General features: G+C 38.7%; 3 protein-coding genes across 6 annotated transcripts; 2 read left to right on the top strand and 1 right to left on the bottom strand.

The window, feature by feature from the left end:
• Window positions 1-134: 134 nt before the first annotated feature.
• LOC110047617 (uncharacterized) lies at window positions 135-4,852 on the top strand. Of its 3 annotated transcripts, none has more exons than XM_089279577.1 (4): window positions 135-313; window positions 2,657-2,824; window positions 3,905-4,157; window positions 4,495-4,852. In XM_089279577.1, exons 2-4 carry the CDS (start codon window positions 2,663-2,665, stop codon window positions 4,758-4,760), a joined length of 681 nt encoding a protein of 226 aa, XP_089135703.1. In that variant the 5' UTR covers window positions 135-313; window positions 2,657-2,662; the 3' UTR covers window positions 4,761-4,852. The 3 variants fall into 3 exon arrangements, with proteins under 3 accessions (XP_089135703.1, XP_089135701.1, XP_089135702.1); XM_089279575.1 differs by having other exon boundaries at window positions 136-313; window positions 2,629-2,824; XM_089279576.1 differs by lacking the exon at window positions 135-313 and adding an exon at window positions 625-642 and having other exon boundaries at window positions 2,629-2,824.
• On the bottom strand, window positions 4,413-15,194 carry LOC110047613 (coiled-coil alpha-helical rod protein 1-like). The gene is made up of 8 exons (XM_020753362.2): window positions 14,146-15,194; window positions 13,215-13,609; window positions 12,562-12,892; window positions 12,276-12,365; window positions 11,718-11,911; window positions 7,748-7,895; window positions 6,879-7,190; window positions 4,413-5,316 (listed from the first exon to the last, which is right to left on the bottom strand). The coding sequence occupies exons 1-8, from the start codon at window positions 15,146-15,148 to the stop codon at window positions 5,012-5,014; spliced, it is 2,778 nt and encodes a 925-aa protein (XP_020609021.2). The 5' UTR covers window positions 15,149-15,194; the 3' UTR covers window positions 4,413-5,011.
• LOC110047553 (pescadillo homolog) lies at window positions 15,187-27,607 on the top strand. Of its 2 annotated transcripts, none has more exons than XM_089279568.1 (16): window positions 15,187-15,274; window positions 15,357-15,436; window positions 17,604-17,867; window positions 18,235-18,328; window positions 18,422-18,455; window positions 19,231-19,274; window positions 19,813-19,902; window positions 20,303-20,419; window positions 20,937-21,002; window positions 22,026-22,062; window positions 22,147-22,193; window positions 22,767-22,900; window positions 23,643-23,768; window positions 24,747-24,967; window positions 25,630-25,748; window positions 27,473-27,607. In XM_089279568.1, exons 1-16 carry the CDS (start codon window positions 15,254-15,256, stop codon window positions 27,545-27,547), a joined length of 1,569 nt encoding a protein of 522 aa, XP_089135694.1. In that variant the 5' UTR covers window positions 15,187-15,253; the 3' UTR covers window positions 27,548-27,607. The 2 variants fall into 2 exon arrangements, with proteins under 2 accessions (XP_089135694.1, XP_089135695.1); XM_089279569.1 differs by having other exon boundaries at window positions 25,639-25,748.
• The last annotated feature ends 51 nt before the right edge of the window (window positions 27,608-27,658 follow it).

Genomic DNA, 27,658 nt, shown 5'->3' on the forward strand with positions numbered 1-27,658 from the left:
GACAACAGATCAGATGTGATGTGCATAGCAAATATAGCTTCTTGTAACGCCAGTGTGGTCCTCAGACTGTAGCCATATAATAAATAATGATATTATGCACGCTCTCGTCACGGCATCGCACTCAGCCGGGACGTTACCGTCAACCAATGAAAATACGAGCTTGCAAACGGGATTACAGGCCGCGGAGCGCTGTAACCGACAAGGTTAAAGCCCTATTTGATCCATTCTACTCCTCGGAGAGGTCCAAGTGCCTTGAGAGTCTCTGCAGAAGTGCATCAGGCGTTGCTTTTGTCTCCTACTTCAAGCACAACAGGTAATACTTTAACTCTTTGCTCATAAGTTGACTAGCACCCGCAGAAGTAGACGAACCAATTTTGTCTGGGGCGTTAAGGCGAGGTTTCTCACCGAGGTTCTTTAGCAGATTTTTGACGAGTGGTTACCTATCATCAAGGGACTTTGCCAATGAGATTATTGAAGTTTGCGTGACGATTTTATATTTTGTATTGGCTCTCAAGATTTATACATCGAGTCCGTGATCGATGTAATGTTCTAGTTATCAACCACCAAATTTACGTATTCATTATCGACTCAATTGCCAGCTGGAGCTTGTTTCAGCGGAATGCTGTTGTGAGCGCTCGTAGCGTAAGTGTTTCGAAATATGTAAGGTCAATTCGTGACTGCGCGAAAACATGGTGGACTTCATGGAGCCTGTAGTTCTACAGGGGGGTTCAAGCCAAATTTTTTTTTCTTTCTTTTTTTTTATTTCGCCCCGAAAAAAGAAATAGATTGTAGGAAATAAGATATATGAATATAGATTGTCTTAGCAGTTAACAACAGGACATTTTAATAACGGGCTCACTTCGATGGCGCCGTGCGCCACAATAGTCTTACGCAGTTTTACTAGTAAGTTCCATTTTGTATCTTTGTTGTGTAATAACAGAACTGGGCCAAGTTGTAAAAAGTTAATTTTCAAATATGCCTTTTGCTTGTTCCAGTTTACCTTAAAAGTTAATTTGTAAAAATGCGTTTTGCTTGTTCCAGGTTATCTAGGAATTTTAAAAAGTTCAGACTTTTGAAAAATAAATTAAGTTGAGAATGCTTGAATCGCGAAATTGTATGACCTTTTTTGATATTTGCCTATTGAAATCGCGAAAATACCACCCCTCCCCCCCCCCCCCCCACCCGAAAGACTGTCTCGCCAAATTCGCGAAATTAAGTACCAAAAAGGTGTATTCCTAAATTTATTTCCTACAATCTATAATTTTTTAGGGACAAAAAAACTCGTGGTTGACTCGAGGTTGACTCGTGACTCGAGGTTGACTTGGGCACGCGGTTGGCTCGTGCAACGCTACAACTCGCTAGGAGATGATGCCACACTAATGTGAGAGAACAAAACCATTTGGAATAGTAATCGCCGTGACGCTAAAATTTGCTAAGTCATCTTGACCAAACAAAGCAGACTACCTGAAATTAAATTGATTTATTACATAGCTACTTATTTGAATAACAATGGTTCCTATTACACCCTGGGGTCTCATTCTACAAAGAATTTGACACAAACTAAATGGACCAAATTTATTTTGAAGTTTTAATTAAATGTAGATGTGACACAATGTTAGTTCTCCTGCAAAAATATGGAATTTTTGGTTATTGCTATCACTCAGGACTTGTGTACATGGAGATTATAGCCTCCTATGTATCTATTGTTCAGTTCCAGAAAATATCCAAAGGAAGGGGAGGGAACTTGTATCACCTCTCCCCTCCCTTTGGAAGGACCTCCTGTCCGGGAGACTCAGGAGAGTTGGCTTGTATCACTTAGTAATAAATACACCTTATTGAATGCTTTTACATTTATCAGAAGCACTTCACCTTGTCGAGGTGATATGCTTCTGCATTTTATACACACTGATATTTTGCAAGTTGCATAGTATTTTTCTGAGCCCAGAATTGGGGAGGAAAGATATAAGTAATATGTATTCAAATTATGTATGCAGAATGTCAGCTTGTATAATATGTTAAACCATGCAATAAGCCAGTAATTATTCTGCAATTATGTCATTTTCTAGTATTTTGGCTTTTAGTTTTCGCAAAACATTCTGCATCATCTGAAAATTGTACTGATCACGTATGTGCAATGGCGAAAAGTGCAATACAGGCTCATATTTTGTGCGTTCTCTTGGTCTAATATGGTAAAATGGCATAACAGTGAAACAAATATTGGTGATTTCCAGGACCCTGGTTAGACTTGTGTCTATTGATGATCCCAAGGTGGAGGGGGGAGAACTCCCAGAAGAGAAGGTCGGGGATGCTTGTCGTTTTGCTTAGGGGTATAAATCAAGAACTGAAGTCTCATTTAGGGTGTTTAGGATGAAATGCTGCTATTTTTTAGGTATCGTTTAGGGCTCAAACAATGCTCAAGCCACACCCAGATCACTCTTCTTTAGGGGTTGAATTCAATTTTCTGACAAGCATCCCCAACTTTTTTATATTGGAACCCCCCCAGCTATTAATATCTTAATGTTGAGTGCCAAAATGCAGACCATTTAATCATAACCTCATACTTTAACAGTTTCTTACTGAACCCAAAACTAATTTCCTTTTACTGCATAATTATAATTTTAATTTCAGTTGCTATAGTTCACTCCAACATATCTAGATAAAAATGGTTGCAATATTAATGGTCCTCACTAGCCATGGAGACATGGGGAATACTGGAAAAAAGACTGGATGGTATTTACCAGAAATGGCTCATCCATACCATGTGTTCAAGAAGGCAGGCTACAGTATGACACTTGTCAGTCCAAAGGGAGGAAAAGCTCCATTGGTAAAACATTTGTCATTTTAAAATATAGTGGTAATCAGGGCTGTAGCCAGTACAAGGCAAACCAAGGCAGTTGCCTCAGTCATTTTTTTTTTTGGGGGGGGGGGGGGGGGTTTGTTGGTTTTCTTAAAGGGGAAAGTAAAACACAGCTTAAATACCTATGAGGAGCATTTAATCATGAACATTGCCTCAGTCTTTTTTTTTCTGGCTACAGTGCTGGTAATTAATAGTAACTAAAAATCTTAGGTCTCAAAGACTTTTGATTCTATCACAGAATCTCAGTATCCTTTGTGATGAGTCACAAAGTCCTGATTTTGTGTTTTGTTGTTCTGTCTCAGAGTCTAAAATGATTCAAATCTCAATCTTGGCATCGTGGGAGTGTCTTGGATGTTACCACTCACTCAGATAATCTTTTTGGACTCTACCCATAAAATAGCTGGATGAATTATCTACCAAACCATTAAATAAAGTGTATTAGGTCAGGGTCAAACGCTGTACTTCACATGAGCCAAACCTAATGACAGTTTGGTGTTAACTCAAATAACAAAAGCGGTCTTGTTGGTCAGTGGTTTTTCAAGGTAAAGTCAAAATGGTGCCTATAGGCCTTTGATTATGCGTTTGGTTTGACTCGTGTGAAGATTGGCATTCGACCCAAAGTTGGTCTTCAGGCATTATTAGACAGCTGGCCAGATGTGAAGAATGCCAGCCGCTCCAAATAAAATCTGTCAAACTTAATCCACCATAGGAAAATAGATGGCGGCTGTACATTTTACCATAATGCCTTGTGAACCTAACACAGCCTAAAAGGCACAAAGAAAGCCAAATTTTTACAATATTTGTCTCTGTACTAAGGACATTAAGTAGCCTAAGTTTGAAGATTTTATAATGTTTTCCTTTTTCCTATGGAGGATTGGGTCAAACACCAAACTTAACACGAGCCTAATTGGTTGAATTGGGTTCAGCTCATGTGAAGTACGGCGTTTGACCCGGGCCTTACATACATTTTACCTGCAAAACCTTGCAAAGATGGATGACCATATAACTTAAGGTACAAAAAAAAACTGCCTTTTTCCTTTCAATTAGGACCCTTCCAGTCTCGAAGCATTTAAGGAGGACCCAGTCTGCAAAGAATTCCTTGCTGACAATGAGGCAATGAAGTCTGTTGATAATACCATTGCTCTCAACACCGTTGATCCTGCCAAGTTTGATGTTGTGTTTTGTGTTGGAGGACATGGGCCCATGTTTGATCTACCACAAAATGAAACCTTGGAAAAAGCAGTGAGAACTATTTATGAAAAGGGAGGGATTGCCTCAGCAGTTTGCCATGGACCAGCTGGTAAGTGGCCTTCAATGCAGCCATGCTTTAGTAAATCGCACTGACTGAACATCATGGCAACTGGCAAATTAAGGCAGCAACAAAGGTCTTCCACTGCTGTCAGTGTCTTTGGCCAGCTTTTAGAGTGCTCCAGCTTTAGTGAGTGAGCTAATTTTGATTGGATGAACACCACCTCGGATTTGGAAAACAGGGGAAGCTTCCTAACCAGGAAGAAAAAAGGCTGAATTTCCTAAATTTAAACCTCACAACAACACATGAGCTTGTGAGTGTATTTGATCAGTTTTTGATAACTAAACCAAAATATTGGAATTTTCACATTCTTCCTATTTCTTTCCAGGTATTGTAAACACCAAGTTATCAAATGGTGAGTACCTAGTGAAAGGCAAGAAAGTGACATGCTTTACTGACAAAGAAGAGGATGCGATGGGATTGGTTGAGGCAATGCCCTTCCTCCTCGAGACCAAGCTCAAGCAACATGGAGCAGTGTTTGAAAACGCAGACCTGTGGCAGCCATGTGTCTGTGCTGACAAAAGAGTGGCGACTGGACAAAATCCAGCCTCGGCCACACCCTTGGCAGAAAAAATAGTGGAACTGTTGAAGTAGTCCTGTTAACAGTTTTGAAAAGATACATTTGATATTTCTAGCTTTGTCATGATGTCACAGATTGTTCTGCTAATAAATGATTAATGACTATACAGTGTGCTTGTTTGTTTTACTTAGAGTTGGTGTGTTAAATATTTCAATATTGAATGTCTGATTCTCATAACTGGACACCTCCCCTAAGAGGCCACTCTCATTCTGGTTCCAAGGGTGGTCACACACCCACAAACAGAGAGATAACCAGTGACTCTACGTTATATTGAATGTTGAGACTCCTCACTCTCCTTGTCCATAGTTAGTAGAGCAGTTGATAGTGACTGTAGATCTTTCAACACAGACGTCATTTGCATCAGGTTCATGTCCTCATTAGCTCCATGATCTGCTGCCTGGATCTCCTGTCTTCCATTTTGAACAGAGGAAGAGATAGTTTTAGGATCATGCTGGATGCTAGATTTTTCTGCTTTGTGTCGTTTTCCCTTGCTTCTACTGGTTTTTATCGGCCGTTTATCTTCTAGAGGAATTTGGTCTCTGTTTTCTTTCTCTTCTTCTTTGCCATTGTCTATAAAAAAGTACAGGAAAATGTAAGGAATTCATTTACTAATTACAGGTACCTGGGTGGGTGAAGAATTGGTGTGTATTTGCTAACAGTCCCCAAAACATATCGATGTTTAAATCAGATGCCATAAAAAAGTCTCAATAATATTGCTCACCAGTTTTGGCAAATCTTTTGATGTATAACATATAGATTTAGCTACGTCTAGAAGCGGAGCTCCTGGGCCATGTTGTTAAGAGCGCGATAAAGCTAACCCAGGATAAACGAGAATTTGGATTTCAGTTTTGTAACTTTGCGGTGAGTTTTTTGTATATTGTTTGGCCTTCTGTTTTGAGTTTGAATAATCTCAAACTACAGAAAACAAAAGCAGTGAAAAAAATTTGTACTCAAGAAAAATTTATACTTCGGTATAATTTATACATTGTCTTTCATTTTGCTAACATTTTCAGCTCACCATTGAAGAGGTTCACTTGATCTTTTCACCAGCAACAAACCATGGACTCACTGATCCCCTATTCTCTGGTAATCTTGGAGTTGTTCTCATAGCTTCTGCCTCAGCCACAATTTTTAATTTGAAGGGCAAGTTGTATGAAGAATGACAAGCTTCTGGCATGATGATCGATTACGGATAACTTTGAAAGAGTGTGCATAGTTTGAGACAGGATTTTGAACTAAGGTGATGTCTTGTCATGCACGCAGTTTTATTTATAAACTTCTGAAATGTCAACTCAGATCACATTAAATTCATCTTGCCTGTGATTTGTAGTTATTTTCAATTAAGTGACCAATAACATTAAATGTGTTTTCCTGAATGTATGAATAAATGAATATTCATTTTACAGTTGCATGTTTCCCGAGAGGGATGCTTCTTTTGTTTCACAGTTTGCCGGTATGTTTATTCACTTAACAGTCTGTGTAGAAAACAAATATTCAATCTTGGCTTATAGCTAGATGTTTTTGGTTTCTTTTTCATAATTTTCTGACAGGTTCTGATAGCCAAAAGTTTAGGGTCTCGGCTTATAGGGGAATAAATATGGTAACTTTTATTCCTGTGTTTGCTTTAACTGGCCTCTGAACAACCTGGCCCTGATTACAACAAGTTAACCTGACAGTCTGCAATCCAATTGAAAACCAGCACTTGGTCAGCAGTCAACTTCAAAAAACAAACGTGACCTTGATGAGCTCTAAACTTGAGCCTGTTATATGGTCATGTGATATTGGTCACGTGATACTGGTCAGAGGATACCTTGTTTTGACAGGTACCAATTAACCATAACATGGATGTCCAGTGTCAAAGGATGCTATAAACCAAGGCAGCATGTCTCTGTCAATCTATTAGCTGGAGTATGGCTGCCACGTTGCACAACTCCGTCATCGTCGCTGTCATCTGAATGTGCCCATGAGCAATACTGCTTGCCATGATGACTATGACTATGGGCTGCTGGAGCTCTGCTCTAAACTAATAAGATTTATTCACTTTTGAAATTGTTGGTTCAAAAACATAGCAAGCACATGCCCCAAAAAATGGCTAAAAGTAAGACTAGAAGTATATATCCTGGCTAACTTACCTGAAAGTTCCTTTGGCCTTAGTCTTGGAACTTTGAAACCCTCTTGCCGAACTGTAGCCATAAGCGTGTTCCTTTCCTTCTCCAAGTGTTGCAGTTGTGACTGACTTTTCCCTAATTTTATTTCGTACTCTTTCTGTTGAAGAGACAGTTGCTCTGCTGATTTCTCCTTTTCCCGCTCAACTTGTCTTTCTGCTTGTCTGAGGGCCACAACTGCTTTGGTGTGTTCACGGCGAATGTCGTTAAATTGCCTCTCAAGTTTTGCAAATTCTTCAGTGTATCTTGCTTGCTCTGCTTGCAAGACTTTATCTAAAGCTAAAGAAAGGGATATTTTGTTCTTTTTGACTTCAAAATAAAATGGAGTATGTATCTGATTTTCTGGACGAGTACAAGAAATTCATTTCTTGTTAAATTGATAAGGGTGTCATGTATATTAGTTGATCTAATTTTTAGTTAAGTTACGTTGAAGGTCTTGGCTGCCATACGTTTGTGAGTGCAGTTACAGTTTACCGGAAGCTTTGTTTGATCAAAGGGACACCCTCACCAATGCTGTTTTAGGACAAATGAAATGTAATTTGTTTTGCAGTTAATTATCTGAGTGGGAAATGGGATTGCAATTGCAGCTGTATCTGAAAATTGTTGGGACAACCTGGCAGTGTGCAAAGAAGATCAGTTTCCAGGTTTGCCCTTTAAGCAAGCTCTAGCTATGATGCTGCAGTCTGAAACTCAATCCACTAGCCCCCAAAATTTCATCTTAAGATACAAGTGCTTCTGAAATTTGAATTTCCTCAAAAATTTTCCTAAGAAACGTCATTTGTTTGTTGGGTTTTGGGACCAACTTCATTAGCTCACACATAAATCCACGCACTTACTTTTTTCAGCCACATCCTTATGTTTAGCCATTTCAGTTTTAAGTGCTTCAATAGTCTCCAATCTCTCAGATAATTCAACTTCGGCAGTCTCTAACTTGTCACTAAGGATAGCACTTCTTTCTCGTTCATCCTTCAAGAGCGACTCCAGCTATGAAAAAGTTGTTGGGTGAGTGGTGTACAGTACAATTGTACATGTAGTTTAAAGGTGCAATCATTTATGGGGTTTACTTCACTTGATTTCCTGGAGTTCTCAAGTGCTAATTTGTTACCTAAAGGCAGGAAAATGTGCAAATAATACAAGAAAATAAAGTTGAAAGTTGACTAACAAGCTTAAAATGTAAGAATGGGTTCACCTATCTTGGCCACAGGTTTACCCCATTTAACCACAGATTAACCCAAGTTGACCACAGGTTCACCAGGTTAAGAAACAGCCCCAGTCATCATTATTACCACAGGTTCACTGAGCTTACTAAATGTAGTTTAAGCACAGGTTACCAGTTTTAGCAACAGGTTCACTATGGAAAGTTACAAAAAGAACTGTGACATCCCAGAGAATCCCAGAGAATAGATAAATAATTTTGATTCAACTCATGGATGTCTTTTTTTTTCTTGACAAATTTAGAGATATTTTAAGGAAAACGACCAATTTTTTAAGTTTGCAAGACATGTTTCGACAGAGCTTCTGTCATCTTCAGTTGAATGAATGATTACAAAGCAAGTTGAATGATAAGTAGGCAAAAATGCTAATTAAGACAAATAGTAACAACAAGAACGTGAAAAGGTGTAAGTTAAAAGGATAATTTTAGATTTACATGGTGTAATTGCTGATTGAGGGAAGGTAGTTCTTTTTGAATATGAATAGCCTCCTTTATCTTGAGTTGAAAGCTGGTAGTGGCATGATCTAAAATATGAAAGCAGTCTATTGAACACAATGAGCGACAACGTTCAGAATTCTGAAGATGTTTGAAGATGTGAGAGGCCCTATCAACGGCTAAGTGCTCACGTACGCGTGTGGAAAAATGTCGGGAGGTTTCGCCGACATAACAGGCATTACAGCCCGCACATGTAAACTTATAAACCACACGTGAACGAAGCCCGTCGGGGATAGGGTCCTTCACACCAAAAAGGGTTACCTATCTTGAAGGAAGAAAAAACTAATTTGATGTCTAAATCATTACAATAGCGCTTGATTAAGTGTCGAATCTTCTTCTGAGTGATGACAGAAAAATGGCCTATGTATGGCAGCTTAAAGTAAAACGTGGGCGAGGTGGTAAGGGGGTAGCCCCGGGGACAATGATTGCTATGGGTCCCAGTGATGTAACGGTTAACCACTTTTTCAATTAAATGGGCAGGGAAAAGGTTCTTTTTGAGAATTTCAGTAAGCTTGGTTATATCCTCGTGTAACCCCAACCAAGTGTTGTTGATCTTGTAGGCCCTGTCAACAAGAGTCCTAATGAGACCTACTTTGTATGAGTACGAGGTGAAGCTAAAATAATTAGTTAATAACCCAGTAAAGGTTTTCTTACGGTAAACCCTAGTTAGGAAGGAATTAGTGTCACTATTATCAATAAGAACATCTAGAAAGGGTAATTTGCGATTAAGTTCTTTTTCCATAGTAAACCTTATGTTGGGGTGCCTAGAGTTAATGTAGTCAAAAAATATAACAGCATCGTGCTCCGAGTGAAATAAACAAAAAGTGTCGTCAACATACCTACGATAAAATAAAATTTTAGAGCATTGAAAATTCTCCAACCATAGTTTTTCATGATGCCCCATAAAAAGATTGGCTAATACAGGAGCAAGGGGAGACCCCATGGCCACACCATCAATTTGGTCATAGAAAGAACCGTTAAATAAGAAATGGGTCTGAGCGGTGGCTACAGTGAAAAGGCTTCTAAGTTCAGGTTTACTTAACTTAAGGTCAGGATTGCCCTCGGAAATGTAATTGACCGCCAGGTCAATACATTCCTCAAGAGGTATGTTAGTAAAGAGACTTTCCACATCAAAGGAAACCATAAATTTACCAAACATAGATGAAGATTGAATGTCCTGTACAAAAGTAAAAGTGTCTGTAGCACAGTGTTCAGTTGGGATGTGCGGCGCCAAAAGATTGCATAGATATTTGGCCAGGTTATAATTGTAAGTTCCAATAGAAGACACGATGGGGCGAAATGGCGGAGTTGAGTTAGGCCCAAAATCCTTGTGCATTTTGGGGAGGCCATAAATTCTTGCTGGTTGAGAGCCTTTGGGATAGATGTTTTCGTACACTTCGTTGGCAAGGTGACCATCTTTCTTCAACTTTCGGAGAAGTCGCTGCAGTCTACCTTCTCTCAGTAAAGTTGGATCTTCCTTGATGGGCCGGAATTTGGAAGTGTCATTGATGATTTTAAGATTATAACCTGGCCAAATATCTATGCAATCTTTTGGCGCCGCACATCCCAACTGAACACTGTGCCACAGACACTTTTACTTTTGTACAGGACATTCAATCTTCATCTATGTTTGGTAAATTTATGGTTTCCTTCGATGTGGAAAGTCTCTTTACTAACATACCTCTTGAGGAATGTATTGACCTGGCGGTCAATTACATTTCCGAGGGCAATCCTGACCTTAAGTTAAGTAAACCTGAACTTAGAAGCCTTTTCACTGTAGCCACCGCTCAGACCCATTTCTTATTTAACGGTTCTTTCTATGACCAAATTGATGGTGTGGCCATGGGGTCTCCCCTTGCTCCCGTATTAGCCAATCTTTTTATGGGGCATCATGAAAAACTATGGTTGGAGAATTTTCAATGCTCTAAAATTTTATTTTATCGTAGGTATGTTGACGACACTTTTTGTTTATTTCACTCGGAGCACGATGCTGTTATATTTTTTGACTACATTAACTCTAGGCACCCCAACATAAGGTTTACTATGGAAAAAGAACTTAATCGCAAATTACCCTTTCTAGATGTTCTTATTGATAATAGTGACACTAATTCCTTCCTAACTAGGGTTTACCGTAAGAAAACCTTTACTGGGTTATTAACTAATTATTTTAGCTTCACCTCGTACTCATACAAAGTAGGTCTCATTAGGACTCTTGTTGACAGGGCCTACAAGATCAACAACACTTGGTTGGGGTTACACGAGGATATAACCAAGCTTACTGAAATTCTCAAAAAGAACCTTTTCCCTGCCCATTTAATTGAAAAAGTGGTTAACCGTTACATCACTGGGACCCATAGCAATCATTGTCCCCGGGGCTACCCCCTTACCACCTCGCCCACGTTTTACTTTAAGCTGCCATACATAGGCCATTTTTCTGTCATCACTCAGAAGAAGATTCGACACTTAATCAAGCGCTATTGTAATGATTTAGACATCAAATTAGTTTTTTCTTCCTTCAAGATAGGTAACCCTTTTTGGTGTGAAGGACCCTATCCCCGACGGGCTTCGTTCACGTGTGGTTTATAAGTTTACATGTGCGGGCTGTAATGCCTGTTATGTCGGCGAAACCTCCCGACATTTTTCCACACGCGTACGTGAGCACTTAGCCGTTGATAGGGCCTCTCACATCTTCAAACATCTTCAGAATTCTGAACGTTGTCGCTCATTGTGTTCAATAGACTGCTTTCATATTTTAGATCACGCCACTACCAGCTTTCAACTCAAGATAAAGGAGGCTATTCATATTCAAAAAGAACTACCTTCCCTCAATCAGCAATTACACCATGTAAATCTAAAATTATCCTTTTAACTTACACCTTTTCACGTTCTTGTTGTTACTATTTGTCTTAATTAGCATTTTTGCCTACTTATTATTCAACTTGCTTTGTAATCATTCATTCAACTGAAGATGACAGAAGCTCTGTCGAAACATGTCTTGCAAACTTAAAAAATTGGTCGTTTTCCTTAAAATATTTACATGTCTGCTGCTATCTAAATTTAGAGATATTTTAATGGATATTGTTAGAAAATATGTTCACCTGTGATATTTTGTTTGTAGATTCTTTTAACTGCTCTTCATACTGAGCTTTGATTACTATCTCTTTCCTTTCTAAAGTCTCGGAATCCTTCCTGGCCTGTTCTAACAAATGGTCCCTCTCTCTTGTTAGCTGTTTGACTTCTGATGCTAGCTGTTCATGTGACAAACCAGCCTCTGGCTCACCAGCAATGTTCCCTGAAATGTAAAAGGTTATTGTAGGATATTCAAAAGAGGGAAAGAAAATTGGAAAAATTACTTGCCCTTCAGACAAGTGCTATTAAGAAATGAGAGATTTAACTTGTTCAAATGAAATCTTTGTTTTTGCCAGTCAACTGGACACACTGCTGACGTCAATATTTTGTCAACAAAGGAGCTTTGTACATTCATCCCATTTTAAATTGTCAGACAATGAAATCTACCGCCATGCTGCTGGTTTCTGTACTTGTATCTTGTTGTTTTTTTAGTGCCTTACATGATTATAATCTCTGGGAGAGTCAAAGAACTTATTTAATTATTAATAATAAGTTAATAGTGTTATTATAGGTTGTTTTGTACATACCATCAGACGTTGTTTGCATATTTTCAGCACCTTTGGTAGCTGCTTCAGACAGTTCATTTCTCAACTGTATCTTGCGATGAGTTATTAATCCTAGACATCGCACAAGAATAAAGAGAATTTTAGTGTACAGTATGAAATTTATTTCATTTTATTTGTTTTCTTTATTCATTTATTTATTTATTTCATTTGGTGATGATAAACTTTTATGAAATCAGCACCTTACCTGACTACAAGCAAGAAAAATCTGATTTTTAGAACATAACATATACAGTTCAAATATACTGACCTTGAAGAAATTTCACTCGTCCAGATGCAAAACTAACACGTTGAGTAAATACAGCAAGTTTCCTAAACGCTTCATCCATCTCTGAACCAACGTTTTCCATGAAAGATTCTGTTGTCTGAGCAACCTCTTGAAGATTACACACAGTCAATTGATAATTTGCAACAAGGGACTTCAGCCTTTTCTCATTTTGCTGACACTTTTCCAGCTGCCTTTCCAAAGATAGGCTCCTGTTAACTTCAATTTGCTGTTCCGCTTTTTTGTCAGCTAAGAGATGTGTCAACATGGCTGCTTCTCTCTTTGATTCCTCCAGCTCTTTACTCAAATGTTTCACCTAAAAATATCATATGTTTTGATGTCAACAGTTCACATCAAAATTCTTGTCACTGGACTTCATTTAAGGTAAAGGTTTCTCCTAGGGAGAATTTAATTTTCAATCAGAAACCATGACCAGATCTCAGTGGGGTACAAGTGAAAGGGTTTAGCTTGTTTGTTGAAATTTATTCATGCAGTGGCCTAAATTTGTGTTTGCTTTAATTTTTCTCAAACCAGTTTGCAATTGTATTGTTATCTTCATTTGCTTCAGTTTACAAATCACACTGGTTTGAAAAATTTTAGATCATACAAAATTGCTACAAATAATATGCCACACTCACCTGAGCCCTCTCATTTCTTTCTTCCTTCTCACAGGTGATCTCTTGTGATTTTAATTGAACTAACAAGGCAAACACCTTCCCTCTCCACTTTGTAAGCAAACTGTCTCCTTGACTGCTGTCACCCTTGGTGAATTTAGTTTGAAACTTAACTAATTCTGTCTCTTGAATGGAAAGAATTTCATTCATGGATGATAGTCTCACATTGAGAAGTTCTACCGTAGATCTTAAATGCTCATTTTCCTGTAATAAGCTGGTGATGTTTTGCTTTGCGTCTTCGTTCTCTTTTTGAAGTTTCTCCATCTGTGTGTTTGGCAGGTTCTCTCCGATGTAAGCTCTAAGTTGGTCAACAACTGAGTTCTGAGCCTTAAGTTCTTCTTCTTTCCTCTCAAGCTTTCCTAGGAATGGTCAGTGGTGGGTCAATATAAATGAAATGAAGGGTAGGTGAAATATGGCAGTGTAAGGTATATAATCTGTGCTTACCTTTTTACTTGGAAGAGGGGTGTAGGGGAAGGGAGGCAGAGGGGGCCATAAAATTCTTGATAAAGGTCATTTTTGAGTTTTAAAAATAAGTTATTGCCATATCAGAAATGATTTTTTTATCAGATCTGTATCTTTTGAGTGGGTTGTGAAGGGGAGGCCCAATCTCTGTTAGTAACACATGGACTCGAGTTGTGACTCGGGTCTCATCCTCGGAAAAACTAAGGACGGAACTTGGTAAAAGAAGATTAATAAGGTAGGCCAAAACTAGTGTAAACAAACAATGTGTTTAGCACTTAAGCTTGACGTTCAAAAGCTCTGTTCACACAAATTTATTTGTTTAATTTTCCATTTGCCCAATTATTTTTCCCTGAGATTTTGGCAATGATGATGATTTACTAGTGGCATAGGCAGTGAGACTTGCTGCTTTGAATTGCTTGGTTGATTATCTCACCTGTTAGATTCTGGACTTCTCTTTGATATGAAATTGTCTGCTCTTCTATCTTACAGCTTAGTTCTGTAAAAGTTTTGTCAAAATCTGATTGACTTGCTTGAATTTTTTCTTGACAATTGGTTATGTTTGTTGAATACTCTCTTTCTTTTGCTTTCAGTTCCTCTTTAAAAATCTTTAGTTCTTCTTCTGCAGCATTCAGTTTGTTTTTTGTCTCTACGTGAATCTGTTCTCTTCTTGAGAGCTCATCACTCATTTCTTGTAACTCTTTTAAATACTTTGCTTCACAGGCATTTAAACTTTTCTGCAATGCTTTGATTTGCTCATACTTGTCATATTCATTTTTGCCGAGCACATCTTCAAAACCTCTCCTATCAATCTTCACCTGCTCCTCTGCATTTTTAACTTCAGCTTTTAAATTCTTGACAATCGCCATTTGCTTTCTGGCGCGTTTCTCCAAACTCTCCACTTCTCTCTCGAACATTTCCTCCTTTTGTCGCAATTCAGTTTTGAGCTCCTTGATCAACGAATTCGCCTTCTCTAGCTCGGCTTCGCTTCTTTCAAGGTCTGTTTCAAAGTTACTTTTCATCTCTTTAAGCTCTGTTTTGAGTTTAGCGGTTAAACCTCCGAGCTTTCTAACCTCCGATTGCAGCGAAAGATTTTCCTCTTGAAGTTCGGCCATTCGTTTCAGATCCAGTGCGTCATCGACTCGGCCTTTCTGCACCATAAGCCTGGTCTTTCGAATCTCGCCCTCGAGACGCAGTTCTTCCTCTTTCGACCGCTCCAGTTGCTGTCGAAGTTGTTTGTTTTCATTCTGCAACTTGTTGATTTCAGCCAAAGCTCTGGCACTCTCATCACCTTGATCTTTCACTACATTATATTCAGATGGGGGTAAAAGCTTCGTTGCAGCCGAATCCGTTTTCTTTGAAGGGATTTTAGGACGTGTGACCTGAAAATATGCAGGAGAAAGGAACTTTTCGCTAACATTTTTGCTGCTGCCCGCCATTTTTTTGCGAAAGACAGAATCGACCAGGCGTAAAACCCAGAAAGCTTTGCAAGCCGCGCATTTCACAACATTTTCACGTGGTGCCATTTTACGACGAAAAACACGATGGGAAGACAGAAGAAAAGGGTTTGTTTTGACGGTTATTCCTGTCTGTTCTTAAACTTTGCTACCATGTAACAAGGAAAACTACTTTTTGAATTGTCCATAGGGAGAAAGTGGAGCGGCAACCAACTATATTTCAAGAAATCAAGCGCTAAAGAAACTACAGCTCAGTTTGCCAGATTTCAGGTGAATGTTTGATTATTTAGCTTAGAATATCTCTGATTGTTAAAGGCCTTAGAGGTTTTCCTTGATAACTTAAATCCTTTAAGACTTGAGCTTCACCTAAAATGTTTTGTCTGTGCATGATATTTTAGAGGCGGTGTTCTAGGGGAAATTAGCCATTCCCTTTCTTCAAACCGGCTTAAGATCCTGGATACTTAGCTTAAGTTTACTTTGCGAACCTAGATAATGTGTTTATGTGATTTGAAAATAAACCATCTTTTGAACGTTATGCAGGTTCTTTTGAAATTTGTATTTTCTTACCCTATCCCTATCCCCAACCCCCACCCCCCACACATCCACCTAAATGCAGTTAGATGATAATTTTTAGGATATAGGGCTTTTTAGGGGGGGTCCTTCTTAACTACAGTATGGGGCCCAGTTCTCGGCCACAAAAAACGTAAACTTGTATTTCTTACCTTGGAATAGCCGTAAGGACTTAAAATTTCACACACTACTAGCTTCGACATTCAGTTTACACATGTAGAGCTATCGACTGCTCAACGCTGTTTTCTCCCGAGTAATGACGAAAATGGAGGCTTCGTTTGTGGGCCCAGTTATTGGCCAGCAGGCCCAGTTCTCGGCCAAAAGAGTGGGCGGGATTCCTCAGAATAAACAACGCTTTATTACCATTTTTTGTTGTTAAATCACTTATGAGGCTTGTGTTTTGATATTTCGATCACAAATTATCCTTAAAGAGCTTTGTTTCATGTTAGAAAAGGAAGTTTTTTGCACACCTAGTTTTTCTCTTAAGTGCAGTCAAGCGAGGCTAAAAAAGAGTTGGGTATTTAAAACGGGGTTAAGTCAGAGCTCATAGTTTTCAGCATGCCAACCCATTACAGCTTTATTTTTACAACTGACTTGACACGAATACTCCACACAGAACTATGAGTGCTTTTAGTGTTGAAGGCGAACAGGGTGGCAGAGAATAGGCAAATACCCAAAAGTATGAAGGAAATATTGAGGAGTGAATTTAGGTCAAAGGATTAAACAGGCCAGGAAAAGTTTATATTTAACAGATAGCTTTATCACTCTACGTCCTTTATGCCAAGAATTGGCTCATTTGGGCTTTCTAGATGGACAAAATATAAACTTGAATTAAACCATGTAATTCGAGTAGCCGTAAACAAACACGTTTTCAGGGAAACCAAATTCACCTACCTTCGTGTCACCTCGACGTGCTCACGGAAAAACTCGGCGGGACGAAACAAAACTTGGCAGAACGGAAGATAAGGAATCAAGCTACCTTTTGAAAAAATTGCTTTTTATTCAGATTCATTTGTGGTGCGAAAAATAAACGCTGAACAAAAAGTGGCTGAGAACTGGGCCCGGCCGAGAACTGGGCCCCACACTGTACAGGTTTAAAGCAGTTGCTAAGGGATTGTAGAAGGCGATTTTGAGAGGAAAGCTATTTTGGAGTGTTTTGCAGTGCTGAATGTTGAATTTTATATGAAGGAATGTTTGCTATGAAAAAATATAATTTCATGTGCGTAACTACTGCCAGTCCCAAACCATGCTTTAGAATTTTAAATCCGTAAAACTTGGAAGAAATTTACAATCATACGTATGGAATTACTGTTTATGGGTAAAAGAGGAAAGCTACTGTAGAAAGTCTGTTAATACAGGTGTTTATTACCTCACAACTTTTATGATAATGTGAGTTTCATAAAACCCATACATAGCATTAAGCACATGGACGTTTTTAATCTATTGATACTGATTTAAATTTTCGGATTTAGATGCCTTTTAAGTTTTAGGGATTTTTCTATTCTGGTCACATGACTGGTCAGATATGGCCGTGATCCAAAACTTTTGAGGACTCCTCATTTATTAAACCTGTGCAAAAAGCTTATCCTTAAAAGAAATTCATGGCAAATTTGTAGTTAAGAAGGACCCACCTTAATCAACAGAAACTAAACCCTGTCGTTTTTATAAAACAGATAAATAGCAGTTGCAAAATATTTAAGCCCAAATTTTTATACCCCTCTTCCTAAAAAAAGGTCCCTAACCCCCTAGTCGTGTATAATTTCAAGTAACCCTCTGAAGCAGGCAACTTTTAAAATGCTAATGCTACATGGTGTTAAAATTTTTAAGATTTAGTTGTCTCATATACAAATGATATGTTATTTTTTAGGCGACTATGCATTTTGAAGGGTGTGTACCCTGTGGAGCCAAAGAACAAGAAGAAAGTCAACAAAGGAAGTACAGCAAACAAGACTTATTACTATATCAAGGACATTCAGTACCTTGCACATGAGCCAGTTCTTAACAAGTTTAGAGAGTTCAAGGTATTTCTTAGAAAGCTAAAGAAAGCTATCGCCAAAGAAGAACCAGACACTGCTCAAAGACTAGAGGACAACAAACCAATTTACAGACTTGATCACATTCTTAAGGAGAGGTAAGTATGTTTTGCTTCAGTTGTCAAAAGGTTTAGAATCGATTGCTAAGAAATCGAGGTGACACTGTATGAAACAGGGCAGTATCTGTCCTTTCCCTGATAAAAAGATGGAACCGTAGTAGTGGTAACAAAAGGAGTTTTTTTCCTCTCTTGTGTTTGTTGTTTTCTTATTTCTCCTTGTGGGTAAGGACTGCCTCACTGCAGGTAGCATTGCAAACAGCTTGCCATTAAAGATCTTTCAAATATTGATGAATAAGACAGTTATCCAGTTGTACTAATGAAAATTTTTAACCTTTACAATGGTGGCTACAATCACTCTCAATGAATGTTGCTATAGGTTTTTTCGACTTGAACTTGTAATTTTCAGGTACCCAACATTCATTGATGCTGTTAGAGACTTGGATGATGCTCTGTCCATGCTTGTCTTATTTTCCTCAATGCCACAGACCGATAAAATTCAGGTTAGCTATTGTTTAATCGTTTTTCTGGATGTACACACACAATAGTCATGTTGTCTTGAAAACGTTTCTTCACTAGTTTTGCTTTTTCCACAGGCTGATGTGGTAAAACAGTGTAAAAGATTGTCAGGTTTGTAACTAATTTGAATTATTGCTTAAGATAGTCTGTCCATTAGAAAGCAACATTGGTGTGTTAGAATTAGAGTCCTGTTGATGTGATAGGCCCTTTGCAGCTGGGGTCACGTGACCAAATTTTTCCTAAAAAATTTTTGTATTATCGGCTATAACTTAAAGAATGCCAGAAATGGAAAGAGCGCATCGAAAATACCAAAGAGGCCAAGTTTGAGGCCCCAGGAAAAAATGAGTAAGTTTATACCATAGTTTGAATTTTCGGAAAATTTAGAGGATTCGTATGGAAAATGTTGCTGGAGAGCAAGGTCTTGCTCTCCAGCAACATTTTCCCATACAAGTCTTCTTATTCTTTCAAAAATTCAGACTATCATAAAATCTCATTCTCTGATGATGGGGGCCTCAAACTTGGCCATTTTGATATTTTCAACATGCTTTTTCCATTTCTGGCATTCGTTAAGTTATAGCCCATAATTTTATGAAAAGTAGGTCACGTGATGGCTTAGCTGCAAAGGGCCTATTACTGCCAGATTGCTTGTGAGTCCAAGCTCAATTATTTTTGACCAGATAATAATATATAAAATCTCTGAATCTGTCTGTGCTTTCAATTACATAATGTTTGCCAGGGTCAACCTGGCTTGGTACATGTGACTCTACATGACTTGTACAGGTCTATATGAAAGGACTCCTTGTGTTAACTATTTTTACAAGTACATGCATGTATAGCTATGTTGTAGTCTTATTCTTAATTAACCTTTCGTTTCTCTCAATTGCAGTTGAATTTCAGCACTATATAATCGCTTCAAAGTCTCTAAGAAAGGTATATTGAACTTGATTTTGAAATGTTCAATGGTAATATTAGTAAACAGCTTTGGTCACAGTATTGCATTTTGGGCACGTTCATCTTAGAAAATAATTATCGCAATAATTCAGTATGTGATTTCCAAGGTTAGGAGTGGAAGTGGTAAATTTCAGACTTCACAAGTCAAATGTATTTTCTGTCAGTGCAAGATTCTCTTAGCATTTCAAAAGAAATTGAGACTGAGAAGGCATCATGAAAAAATTTGCGATGATGAGACCTCCATGTTAGACACAGTCATGAATTTTGAATGACTTTTTGTCACCCCTAAGATTACGTATACATGTGCCTTTCATTCTTGATCTGTTCTAAGTCTATTTTTTTGTCGGCCTTTCACACTTTACATTATCTAACCAGCCATCTAACTGAAAAAATTAAATACTTCTATGAAATAGCAAGTGTACTTACTTTTGTATGGAATTACTCAACAACAGTCATATCATTGTCAGTAGAAATTGCTTTCATTCATGTTATGTCCACATTTTTGTCTTGTCGCTAGGTTTTTCTTTCAATAAAAGGAGTATATTTTCAAGCTGAAATTCAAGAGCAACCCGTGACATGGATTGTACCATACCAGTTTTGTCAAGAGGTATAACCATTGCTTGTCCCTGTTCTGTTCCACTTTGTAGCTTATTTTTTATTAGAAAACCTGACCAGGGTTGCAACTAAGATTTGAGGCATGGAAAAATATCTACATTATTGGTGGGCATTAGCAGGGGTCTCATTAAGAGCTGGGAACCATGCAAATTGACTGGCTGTGAGGATGATTTTGCCTGCCTGGTTTGATCATCTAGAGGAAAGCTCTTCTTGCAAGGAAAATCAGTCAAAAAAGTTTTGCTAACCTGTGAAAACAGGTCGTCATTTTGCTGAAAATGTCAATGAAACCCTTGGGTACTGGTCCAAAAAACAGTTTCATAACTTTTCTAGTAGTTCCAAGTTGAAAATCCTTGGGCAAAGTGAAATAATTTGTTTCCATAATTTTCTCACAGCCACCATCTGATGTTGACTTTCGAGTGATGCTTACTTTTGTGGAGTTCTACACCACCATGATAGGCTTTGTGAATTTCAAATTGTTCAACATGTTGAACTTACACTACCCCCCAAAGGTGAGTACATGTAGGTAAATGAATAGTGGGTGTCAAAATAGTAAATTATTCCAGGGTTGCCATGGTCAGGGAAAAGTCAGAGAAAATTAGATTTTATTCAAAGTCAGGGAAAAGTCAGGGAATTTTGTATCAGGTCAGGGAATTTCTAAATCCCTGTTTAAAGTCAGTGAAAAGTCAGGAAAGTTGATCTTAAGGTTGCAGCAAATTATTTTATTAATAAAATGTTTTTGTATAGATAAGGCAATTTTGTTTCAAAAATTATCTGAGCCATCCTTATTTTTGTTGATTCAAGGCCAGTAAAGTCATCCCGCAGGGTCAGTGAAAATTGCTTTACAGTCAGTGAAAAGTCAGGGATTATTTTTGTTCTGGTGGATGGCAACCCTGTATTTGATGAATCCCACAGTTAAGTTAATTACATTAATTGTTTGTATCACTGCTGTTATCCTCATACTACTGTACTCACACTGCTTTGCAGAGCCAGAACACTTGTTTTATATCTTGTTTTCCTGATTTGCAGCTTGCTGGTGAATACAATAATGCAAACAGTGCAGGCTATTGTGAAGAGTCAGAATTGGAAGATGAGGTTAGGTGTAATTCTACAGGAAACATTCAATATACTGACTTAGAAAAAGGGCTGGATTGGCATTAAGCCAGTTATGTCCCTGTAAGAACTGGGAAGGTATTATTGATATTATTTTAATATAATTATAGATTTAGGCCAGCCTAAAAGCATAGCTCCTGGGACGGGTTGTTCAGAGCCTGGTTAAGCTAACCCAGGAAAAGGTAGAATTTTGATTTGAGTTTTGTAACTTTGCTTAGAGGTTTTCTGTATATTGTTTGGCCTTCTGTTTTGAGTTTTAATAATCACCATATACACAATATGAAGCAGCAAAAAACATTTGTATAGAAGAAAAAGTTATAACTCAGTTAACTTTTAATCCTGGGTTAACGTTAACCGGCTTCCGAACAATCCTACCCTGTTTTCAACAAGTTAACCTGATATGACCCCATGATCCAATCGAAAACCAGCACTTGGTCAGCGGTCAACTTCAAAGAAACATGTGACCTTGATGTGCTGTAAACTTGAGCCGGCGATATGGTCACGTGATACTGGTCGGCGGATACCTTGTTTTGACAGGTGTCAATTGATCATAACATGGATGTCCAATATCAAAGAACTACACAGTAAACCAAAGCTGCATGTCTCTGTCAACTCATTATTTGGAGTATGGCCGCCATGTCATGTGACTCTGTCATCGCAATCGCCATTGTGCGTATGCACCCATGAACAATACCGCTAGCCATGATAACCATGAGAAAATTGACTCATGGGTTTCCTTTTCTTTCCTATATGAGTGCGGGACTCTGCTATTATATATCAAGGTCAGTCTAGTCAAGTAACACTGAGGAATAATGCCCCTTGGTCATTTTTGTACTGACCTTGCTATACTTGGTCCATACTGCCACAACCTTGGGTCAATATTCCCCAGTGCAGACCCTCACACTCTTGCCATGTGCCTTCTCAAGTTACATGTATCATGCCTGGTTCCTTGATAACTATAATGTTGTCATATGAATATGTTTTTTCTTGTGTTTAACTCCGCAGGTGCTCTCTGCTCTAAATCAAAACTTAGCAGTCACAGGTAAGCATGCTGACATACTTGTATTGTAAGTTCACAGAATGAAAGGAAATGCTAACATGAAAATTGTCTATTTCTTGCCAACAGTACGGGAAGATGAAGTAGAAGTGGATGACTTTCCTGTTGATGCTGATGTAAGTTACAAGTTACATGTAACTCTTTGTTATGAAATACAATGTTAAAGGTCATATGCAATGTTAGAAACAGGAAGAAATCTGGGGTGAGTCTCACTTCACGGTTACTTGCGAGACCATTACTAGGGAGAAAACAAAAGATGGCGAGCCATGTAGTTTTCAGAAATGATCCAGGTAACATATCCATATGGATACAATGATGTTCTAGTGGCTTTTCAAGCACTCTGCCCCAATAAAGGGGAGAGGAAAGATTGCATACTAAACCCAAAGAGTATCTGTGTAAGAGGCTACAATTCCATGAGCCAGTGTAAGATACGAATCACTCCAGATTTCTTCTAATTTCTAAAGTGGTGAATTGTATGTCAAAAGCTTTTACTTTTTGCTCTTGTCGTCACCATGAAGAAGAACAGCATTTTTCCATGCCCTAAACATATTGAAAATCTGTTGACTTCAATATCATCAGCAACTGTTTTTACACAAATATTTTGCCGCTGTTCATATAGTGTACACTTACTAAGTAAACTTAAACCATATATATTTTTTTAATGTGAACTGTTTTTTTTTTTTCAACAGAGTGAAGATGCCAAAGCACAGGAGGCTAGCAGGAAAGAGTTTCAAGAAACAGAAAAACTAAAAAACTTATTTTCAGATTGCAAGGTGTTTCTTTCCAGAGAGGTTCCAAGAGAGATTCTTGTATTTGTCATCAGGTATGCAGTTTCCTCAGGCTGTTTCTAATTTGTGGGCAGGGTTGGCACAGTGGTGAGAGTGCTTGCCTCCCACCAATGTGTCCCGGGTTTGATTACCGGACCCGGTGTCATATGTAGGTTGAGTTTGTTGTTGGTTCTCCTCCTTGCTCTGAGAGGTTTTTCTCCGGGCACTCTGGTTTTCCTCTCTCCTCAAAAACCAACATTTCCAAATTCCAATTCTATCTGGATTATTATCAAGCACTTTATCATGAGCCTCTGGCTCGGGTGATTGTGCAAGCACTCCCTGTAATATTCTTACGCATCTCATGGAAGGTAGTTAGAAGATTACAAGGGGGTGGGGGTTCTCAAAAGCCAAAACTTTTAAGGAAAGGATGGAGGTAAACTGGAATTTCCATAGCCAGTGGGGAAGGGGGGGACTCAAACCAAAAAACTTTTTGTGGGGTTGTGTGGGCATTTTCAAAAATGGCACAATGTAGTGTCTATTTTTAAAGTATACTGGTTTAACATTCCCCCCTTCGCAGGGGTTTCAGTAACTTCTCAGCAGGAAGGGAAGTGGTTTTTACAGGAGGGCAAAACTCTTTGAACTGAGCTTCAAAAAAAGTTTCTTCTAGATGGTCAAACTAGCCGGGAGAAATTGTCCTCACAGTTCATCAATTTGCTTGGTGCCCGGCCCTTCATGAAACCCCTGTCTTCCACTCCCCTTCCTAGCTGACGCTGTTAAATGCTCTTTTGTTGTCGTCAGGTGTTTTGGAGGTGAAGTTTCTTGGCACAGCACTGATGCCATAGGAGCTACTTTTAATGAAAGCAGTGAATCAATAACTCATCAGATAGTAGACAGACCAGCTCAGGGACACAGATATCTATCCAGGTAAGTAATGGATCAGCGGCTTTTGTCATGCAATGTACCTCGATTCTATGAGAAATGAACTGGTTTTACATTTGAGGCAAACTTGTAGCTGGCTTTCAAAACTTGAGGAAAAAGTCAAAAGAAACGGTCAAAACTGAACATGTTTAGAAAAGACCAGGTTGAACTGAAATTGATATCTGCCCTTCATGCAATATATCAAATACAAGAGACAGTGTTTCATCATGATATCCAAATACCAAGAGTATTTTTCACGAAATTGGAGGTGTTTGGATAGCCAATGAAACACTGTCTTGAGTGTTTGATATATCTTCTCAATCGAAACAAAAACTAAGGAGTGAACGGAGAAGTAAAATCGTCAAAATCTATGCTAATTAAGACCGGGTATCCAAACCTCCTTCAAGGTTGTGGTTTCCTTTGTTTTAACTTGATGAATTATTAATGAGTTTGAGAACTAAAGATCAAGTTGGCCAAAAAAATGTATGAAGATGGCCAGTTCCCCTGAAGGAAAATTTGCAGAGTTAAAGAGTTAAAAACTACATGGTGAGCTTGCGTGAAACATAGAACATTACTTCACAGATGATAGGAATTATGGAAGTGACAATGAATGAGCCAGCAACGTAAAAACGTAGTAACAATGTTTGTAAGTTTGGCTCAGAGAGTCCTTCGAAATTTTGCAAAAATGTTTCCAAAAAATATACTTTGTTGGGAACTGCCTCCTAGAAGAGATAGTAACTTAAAATTTTCTAGACTCTTTTAAATCCAATGTGTCAGCGTTTCATAAGCTAAAGCTATGTTATTTTATTATTTTAGGTGCCTTATTGTAAATAGTTATTTTTACGAATCGTTTTTATTTTTGGTAAAAACAATTTTGCTATAGTTGGTGTGATGTTTTAAGACTTTTTACTGATCTAACTCATGTAGATGTAAATTTAAGGGGGATTCTGTTCAAGCTTTCCCGCAAATTTTGATATCCTACAGATATTACATCCAGCCCCAGTGGGTGTTCGACTGTGTGAATCACCGCAAGCTCCTCCCTGTCGAGGATTACTTCCCAGGGGTTGAGCTTCCTCCGCACCTGTCACCGTTTGTTCAAGAGGAAGAAGGGGATTACGTTCCTCCCGAGAGACAAGCCATGCTGGAAGAACAGAAACAGGCAGGAAGAGACAGCGAGATGGACGAGGAGGAAGAGGAGGAGGAAGGTGAGAAAGTCATCAGGGGTTTCTCTGTTCATCGCTAAACACCAGATTAGAGATAACGTAACTACAACCTTGGTCACAAGGGTTGGAGAACGTCATTGTATACACATTGTGCCCCTCTCCACCCCTGTGCAATGTTAACGAAAAACGTTCATCTACCACAAGTTTGCATTTTACCATTTTCCATCATTGAAAGGGGGAATGGGGGTGCCGACACTTATTCCGTAGGTATTATGGTCGTAATTTTTTGTTTTTGCGCTTTTTCCAACACAATTTGTCCATGGTTGAAGTTGATTCAATTCAGCATCTACTTGTGGAGGATGGATACACTACTGTTTAATAAACGGAAACAGTGTGAAAAGCGAAAAAAATCAGGAAAACGATAACAGTAGTGAGTTCGCATCGGAGAAGAGAAAAAGAAACCAGATAGACGATTCCCTCTTGTCATTCTTTTATTTACTTCCAATCCTTTAAGCTTGTCTCTATGTTCCCTTCAGTTGCTGGTATACACCACACTTGCCGTCTTTTGAAAAATAACAGCTTGAGTGTTCATTAGCCGGAATAGAGGTCGGTCAGTTGATGAAAAAAATGACGAAATTTTATGTCGAAAGGAAAGGTTTGAACTCAGACTACACGTACTGATTTTATTTTTATTTTTTTCTGAGGGACGCCAGGTGAAGAACTAAGTAAAGAGGAAAAGAACTTAGCGATAATGGCCATGAAAAAGAAAGACAAACGGCTATACGACCGTATTATGCATTCCAAGAAGAAAAAGAGATCAGAGGTAAACTACTTTTTTGGTTTGCTTTGTGTTTTTTTATTTAAACAATGTCACGATATCTGAGTTACTGTAGTTTATAACCTACAGTTAAACATAGGGGAAAATCACTTTTATGCCGCGGCTGCATGACCAGCTATGTAACTACATTGTTATACCCAGGTTGTACAGGTCATACAGTAGAAGTCTTCTATGGAAAGCAGCATGTCTCAGGCGTTCAGTTTCATTAGCGCATAAACATAACAACATGCGTATACGCGGAAAGCCGCTAATAATTGGAGATCAAATGAAGCCGTTTGGTCCGACCAGAAAATTTGCGGCAAACAAGGAGCACTTTTCAAGGTACTCCAGTTTGACTGATCCAACCAGTCAGTCGGAAATTTGCCGTTCCATTTTGAGAAACCGGTTCGTTGCCCTACTTCTCTTCATTAGATTTTCTTTTCGGTAGGAGATTAGGGAAAGGCAGGCACGGTGGCCTCATGGTTTGTGCGCTCGTCTCCGGATCGAGCGGTCCGGGTTCGAGCCCTGGCCGGGGACATTGTGTTGTGTTCTTGGGCAAGACACTTTCCTCTCACAGTGCCTCTCTCCACCCAGGTGTATAAATGGGTACCGGCGAACTTAATGCTGGGGGTAACCCTGCGATGGACTAGCATCCCATCCAGGGGGGGAGGGGAGTAGAAATACTCCTAGTCGCTTCATGCTACAGAAACCGGGATAAGCTCTGGCCTGATGGGCCACTTGGCTCGTAAGCAGACTTTACCTTTTTTTTAGGAGATTAGGGAAAGGAGCAGAAAATGGTGAAAGCCATTTCTCTTGCTTGGCGTGGTTCGATCAAAAAGTCAGGCTGGTTAATCTGATAAAATTGAAAGCGCCCAAAGACACTTAATAGAACTCCGTGAAGACACCATCTCGAGTGAAATAGCTTTATTTCACCCAGCACTGTAACACAGATCATCGCAGAACAAATTATACTAGGTTAACCCTTTGAATACCAACTACGTATATGTGCGTAATTAATGGTCGTGCTCTTTGTACCACTTGTGACGTCATCAATTTAAATGTCATTAGATATTCTTGAGAAGCAGATAGTAGTGTTAGGCTAGGCCTTTCCGCACAATGGTCAGGTTTAGATATCGACGACATTCCGACGTCGCAAATCCAAAAACAAGGTTATCAGTTTTGGTGCAAAAACGGTGGTAAAATGGTCCACTACGCCTATGATTGATCAAGGTCCATTTCTAGGCTTTGACCGTAATTAACATCCAACTTTTCACGGCAGCCAGAAAGAACATACAACGCAAAAGGTAGCCAGTGTAAAAGGGCCGAGAAAAACAGAAAGGAAAGGGGCAACAAACAAAATTGAGAACAGTTAATGGCAAAAAAAAAGGAAGTCCTAATTTTGGCTTATGCGCATGCCCGGAATTGAAATTTTGCTCAATTTTGTACCTAATCCTCGAAAAATCTCTCCTTTTAGTAAAAAAAAAAGCTTTCTTAGCAAAACTTATTTAGCGTCATGGCAGCTAAAAAACCTGACTAAACGGTTAAAAACGGTATTTTTTGGCGTAAGTTTGGTATTCAAAGGGTTAAACAGTGTACGAAATGTGCTTGCTGTTATAGTACACTATATTTCGTGCAACTTGCTTTGCAACAGGTGTTTTGGACACTGCCTAAACATTCTTATTTCTCGTGTAGCAGTGCGTTAAGCTTCAATTTTTTTTGTTTCTCTTTAGGTACGAAAACTCGAGACTAAAAGAAAGGCTTACGACGAGGCACAGTCGAAAAAGAAACAAAAGACAACAAGATGAAATAACAACTTGAAATATGAATTCAACGTTTAATAAAATGATATTTTACGAGCACGAGAACTTGTGTAGATAATTCGAGTCTTAAGTTCAACCTTAGTTGACGTTCTTTCT

The sequence above is a fragment of the Orbicella faveolata genome, unplaced genomic scaffold (assembly GCF_042242905.1).
Source record: "Orbicella faveolata isolate gen_17 unplaced genomic scaffold, um_ofav_v1 contig_47, whole genome shotgun sequence".
Classification (NCBI taxonomy): domain Eukaryota; kingdom Metazoa; phylum Cnidaria; class Anthozoa; order Scleractinia; family Merulinidae; genus Orbicella; species Orbicella faveolata.

Coding starts and splice junctions, on each gene's coding strand:
- LOC110047553 (XM_089279568.1), top strand. CDS start 15,254: ATGGGAAGACAGAAGAAAAGG. Junction 18,456..19,230: donor ACAGTGTAAAAGATTGTCAG/GTTTGTAACTAA, acceptor TCTCAATTGCAG/TTGAATTTCAGCACTATATA. Junction 19,903..20,302: donor CATACCAGTTTTGTCAAGAG/GTATAACCATTG, acceptor ATTTTCTCACAG/CCACCATCTGATGTTGACTT.
- LOC110047617 (XM_089279577.1), top strand. CDS start 2,663: ATGGTTGCAATATTAATGGTCCTCACTAGCCATGGAGACATGGGGAAT. Junction 2,825..3,904: donor AGGGAGGAAAAGCTCCATTG/GTAAAACATTTG, acceptor CCTTTCAATTAG/GACCCTTCCAGTCTCGAAGC. Junction 4,158..4,494: donor AGTTTGCCATGGACCAGCTG/GTAAGTGGCCTT, acceptor ATTTCTTTCCAG/GTATTGTAAACACCAAGTTA.
- LOC110047613 (XM_020753362.2), bottom strand. CDS start 15,148: ATGGCGGGCAGCAGCAAAAATGTTAGCGAAAAGTTCCTTTCTCCTGCA. Junction 11,912..12,275: donor TATGCAAACAACGTCTGATG/GTATGTACAAAA, acceptor TTTACATTTCAG/GGAACATTGCTGGTGAGCCA. Junction 7,191..7,747: donor TAAGGATGTGGCTGAAAAAA/GTAAGTGCGTGG, acceptor CCCTTTCTTTAG/CTTTAGATAAAGTCTTGCAA.